This window comes from Penaeus japonicus, unplaced genomic scaffold (genome assembly GCF_977035675.1).
Source record: "Penaeus japonicus unplaced genomic scaffold, GWHDUDI00000001_assembly GWHDUDI00000015, whole genome shotgun sequence".
NCBI lineage: Eukaryota > Metazoa > Arthropoda > Malacostraca > Decapoda > Penaeidae > Penaeus > Penaeus japonicus.
In genome coordinates this window covers 36,344,243-36,349,242 of record NW_028234417.1, presented here as the reverse complement: position 1 = coordinate 36,349,242, position 5,000 = coordinate 36,344,243, and the positions used below count along the sequence as shown (strand labels likewise).

Below are 5,000 nucleotides of genomic sequence, written 5' to 3'. Positions count from 1 at the left end.
TCTCTCTCTCTCTCTCTCTCTCTCTCTCTCTCTCTCTCTCTCTCTCTCTCTCTCTCTCTCTCTCTCTCTCTCTCTCTCTCTCTCTCTCTCTCTCTAGCTCTTATTGATTTACTATTTCTATTACGTGTTCTCTGTGATAAAAAAAAAAACATCCCCCTGACAGTGTTCGCAATTATTCCGGTGGCAAGTGATGAGGGGGAGAGTCCAACCAGTCTAACCCTTCAAGATTTCCTCAAGTCCGAGGCTCTTAAGTGTAACCCAAACATGAAGGTAAGTGCCCTTGCATAATTCAGAAAGTATATGGAAAGTATACACAACAGTCACTTATTTCTGAATACACCCTCGTTATTTATGCATTTTATATATTATTATAAGTAAAAGTGTGTGACAGAGATTTCTCATTTCTAAACAATGGATATAAAAGCAAATGCACACACGAGGGCAAATTGCCAAATTGCATATCACTGTTTCTGAGAATGGACTTCTTTCTTTAGCCAAAGAGGTAAAAAGGGTTTAAATGCCAATTCAATTATTTTTGGCTTAATTTTGATTTCAGGTTCCTATTGTCAAAGCTACAGATGACACCACAGTCGGCCGTCTTCTCCGAGATTCTCAGACGGTGACGTCGTTATCCCAGGTCCGTTTGTCATTGATATTTCATGGGCCACAACTAAGAACATGCAGAGAATGATAAATTGATATATTAAATTTTGTATGATTTTTATTTATGTTTTTTTGCCTTTTATTTTCTTGTAGGATGGTGACGATAGAGGCCTTCTTGAGAAGATTACTGCTCATGCCGATATCTGCAAGTGCAATCCATGTCACTGTGACCCATCGAGAGGTAATGAGTGCTCATGCAATGCAATTGACGACCCTGACTCATCCCTCGGAAGAAGTACTCCATTGACTGTAGTGGAGAAACGTTCTCCACCTTCACCCGTCAACACGACACCCACCAAATTACCAAGGATTTCTGAAAACGTGGACATAGCCTCACAAGCAGGAAGAAGGGACCCTATAAAGGATTCCGAAAACATCCCTTCTTCAAGCAGTGCCATGCAGAGGAGCTATCAAGTAGAATTAGAGATGGCTAAAAAATCTTCAGAGAATTCCAGAGAGGAACTAATAACATCAAGTCTTCCAGTGTCTGCATCCAGCTCAAACATGCAGGTTGGTTCCTCAGATGTCACGGTGACATCAGGATCCATGGATGATAGCAGGCCCCTGGCGACCCCTGATGAACAAATCTCCGTCGAGGAATTCCTTCGAGAGACGGTTGGACTGAACTCGCCAACGCCACACAGCCAGAGTAGTTTGCGTAGGGTGACACAGACCAACTTAGAGACCCTTCTGCCAGGATCATCAGGTCGTCACAGTTCTGCATCCAATTTCCCAAGTCTGGCAAACCTAGATGACATGAGTAACCTTGCCTCGCCATCAATGGAAGACCTCATTGTGTCTCCCCTCTCCCATGGAGCTGTTTTTGGTTCCTCAGACAAGTGCACAGTTGGAGGGATCAGTACTTCTGGAGGCTTAGGAAGTGATAGTGCATCCATGGATAATGCCTTTGATGTTGATATGTCTACCTCTGATTTGTCAACAGATTTTCCCTTTTCCTCCCCAAATATGATAGAGGCCTTATTAACTGATCATATAGGAAGTTTGTCTACTTTATCATCCCACAACCAACCCATTAGTAGCAGTGCAGCACAGTCATTAGTTACTGCTGTCAGCTCAGCTTCTACCACTGTTGTAACATCTTTAACAACACCACAAGCAACACAGTCTACTCAGCAATCAAGTATATCCACTCCTACAGAAGAAAATTCAGTTCTAAGAGGCATCCAGTCATGTAGAAAAGCAACTTCAGGTTGCTGCAGCAATCAGCAAGTACAAGATGAAATACCCAAAGATTGTAGGCAGTGGGTTCAGGAAAAAGGTTGTTGTTCATCAAGTTCACCTGCACTTCAGGGCTGTTGCACTCCACCATCCACTCCTGCAGTGTCCAGCTGCTGTAGATCCACGTGTGACTCAGCATCGGGAAATTGGTGTTCTTCAAAGCAGAGTCTTATAGCTTCACTAAATTGCCCATCTCATCTAGAGACATCAACTGCCACTTGCTCTGGTGGGGCAAATACTCCAGTGTCAGATCCTGACTCAGCTTCCAGAAAACCCTCACCATCCATAAAAGATCCTCTAAGTCATCAGACCTCATGTTGCGCTGCATCAAGCACTCAGAATGAACTAAGTACATGTCATGAGATGCCAGTTCCATCATCATGCAACACTCGTCACCACCTGCACCCTATTGGCCAGCAACATGAGCACCATTTGCATCAGCAGCTCCATGCCGAGCCAGAGCATCATCACCTACAAAGTGAAATTGAAGTTAATCACCATCACCATCACCATCACCCTCCCCCTCACCCTCACCATCACCCTGAATCCAAACACAAACATCATCATGGCAAACTTGACCAGCCTCACATTCATTCAGAACCAGACCATCATTCTCATGGAAAGCTCACCCATCACCAACACCCACAACAGGATCATCAACCTCCACACTTAAAGCTGGATCAAATGCCCAGCACCTCAGAAGTGGACCACCAGCAACAGTCACAGCTGCAGTATCATAGCAACTTTGGAAACGCTGGTGAATCACGTTCAAGTGCCAGTAATGGTTCTGGGTTAGATATTGTTCTAAGAAAAGATGAAGACGATTCTTGTTGTGTTGTTATTTGTACAAATAAGCTCCAAATGCTAAAAAACATGTTGGCAAAATGTGAGTGCACAGATCACGAGCGTTCCTCCGGGCCTGTGGACCTCCAAGCACTCATCAACGATGCTCTCAATGAGTGGGAAACACCTGAGACAAGTGGAACGCAATCCTTTAGCACGGCTCAGCAGAACATGCCCAACTCGGAACCCTCAAGCACTACTTTAGACTGGTCTTGAGGCAGGTACCAAGCTCAGGGCATACCAAATATTCTTTTACAGTGTAAACTGTAATTTTATCTAAAAAAAGAAATGGAAGAGGTGATAGATAAGGAAATGACAACAGTAATCAGCCAGCAACTCAGATTCTGCACTATCCCAGAATTTTGTTTATCCTTTTAATGTTTATTAGATTTTTCTAACTTCAAAGTAGTACCTTACCATTCAAAATTTTGCTGTACTAATGACAAATGATATCGCTTCTTTGTAATCCTTCATTTCTTTGACTCTTTCATACAGTATGATATCTATTTATTGATTACTGTTTTTTATGCTACTGTTGAACGTTCAAGTAATTAATTATTTTCTGCACATATAATTTAGCTAATTATATCAAAAGTAAAGAATATTTGACCTTATTAATGTATGAAGTACTTAAAATATTTTATAAGAAGAAGCAGTGCAATTTGTAGAAGTATAAATTTATTTGATTTCTGTTATCAGAAACCTGCAAGAGATTTGTCCTTTCTTTTCTTTCTGGTGTTTCACTGATATCTCTTAGTTGTATGTATATATATATATATATATATATATATATATATATATATATATATATATATATATATATATATATATATATATATATATATATATAGATAGATAGATATATATATGTATATATATATATATATATATATATACGTATATATATATATATATATATATATATATATATATATATATATATATATATATATATTATATATATATATATATATATATATATATATATATATATATATATATATATACACATATATATATATATATATATATATATGTATTATATAATATATATATATATATATATATATATATATATATATATATATATATATATATATAAAAACACATATATAAGCAATTATTATCTTTTTAATTACAGTTGGCCTGTAACATTAATGAGTTATATTCCTAAACCCCTCAAAAATTTTATAAATTCACAAAATCATTCCCAAGACCATTTTATATGGTTAGATTACGGAAGTAACCATGAAATACAAAAGTGGTATTAAAAAGGATTAAATTGTGCTATCCTTTTTTTTTTTCTTCTTTATTATCTCTCTATTACATGAATGTACTGAAATTTAGCATATTGGTCAATATAACATGCTGAAGTACAGCAACTCAATTTCGAAATGTAACTTTAAGGAGTATTTTTTCCAAAGAAATAGAATAGTGAATTTTCGCAAGCAACTGTGAAGGCAAGGTGAGGTGCACACACCACGTACAGAATTGTCAAGTGGTGGTAACCTTAAAGAGTTAAGTGCTGTACGTATTCAATATTTGTATGTATTTTCTTTTGCTTCTCACCGATACTTCTTATTTGTTATTTCTTTAAGGTATTTTCATGTTTTATCTATTTTTTTGTGATATTTTTAATGTCTCGAGTGCAACACACACGAGTGTTTTGATTTATGATTCGGCCAAACTTGTTGGATATGGGAATGATAACCTCATGATTATAAAGGGCCAACTGTATTAATCTTTAGTTGTTCTGTTTTCAGCATGACCTGAGCTTGAAAATACTGTACATTAGCTATTCTTGTTGTTATTATTTTGAAATCATTTATTTATATGTATTTTTTTTATCATCTTTTTATTATTGATTCATTAAAACATGAATAAATTTTGATCCAATGCAGAACTGGACATGAATTTCAAAAATTTGATGTGATGGTTGTATATTGGTCCAGTAATTGGCTTTATGGTATCTGCATTTTACAGAAATTGGATTCCAAGTTCCTAATTTTCTTGTCAACTCTCTGTCATATTGTCGTGTGATAATTTCAACAGCATGCACCAAAAAGTCCTGCTGTTCGCATGAACCCCTTATCACCCTATTTTTCATTGATAGAGTTGATTGCTCTTGGCTGTGGTTAGCTCATACACGCCAGGCTTCGTTTACGTATAGCATCCCTCTTGGCTTGGCATAAACACTCTATTTTCACCCAATTTATCCTTATCATAACTCTGAAGCTACTCATACAATTAATGGG

General features: G+C 37.0%; 1 protein-coding gene across 5 annotated transcripts in view; it reads left to right on the top strand.

Moving 5' to 3' along the window:
• LOC122258588 (uncharacterized) overlaps positions 1-3,591 on the top strand; it is a 17,823-nt gene extending 14,232 nt beyond the window's left edge. For all 5 annotated transcript variants that reach the window (XM_043024604.2, XM_086544855.1, XM_086544854.1 and 2 more), the window contains exons 8-10: positions 164-270; positions 557-637; positions 757-3,591. In XM_043024604.2, the coding sequence (XP_042880538.2) occupies positions 164-270; positions 557-637; positions 757-2,961 (2,393 nt within the window). In that variant the 3' untranslated portion in view covers positions 2,962-3,591. The remainder of the gene's footprint in view (positions 1-163; positions 271-556; positions 638-756) is intronic.
• The last annotated feature ends 1,409 nt before the right edge of the window (positions 3,592-5,000 follow it).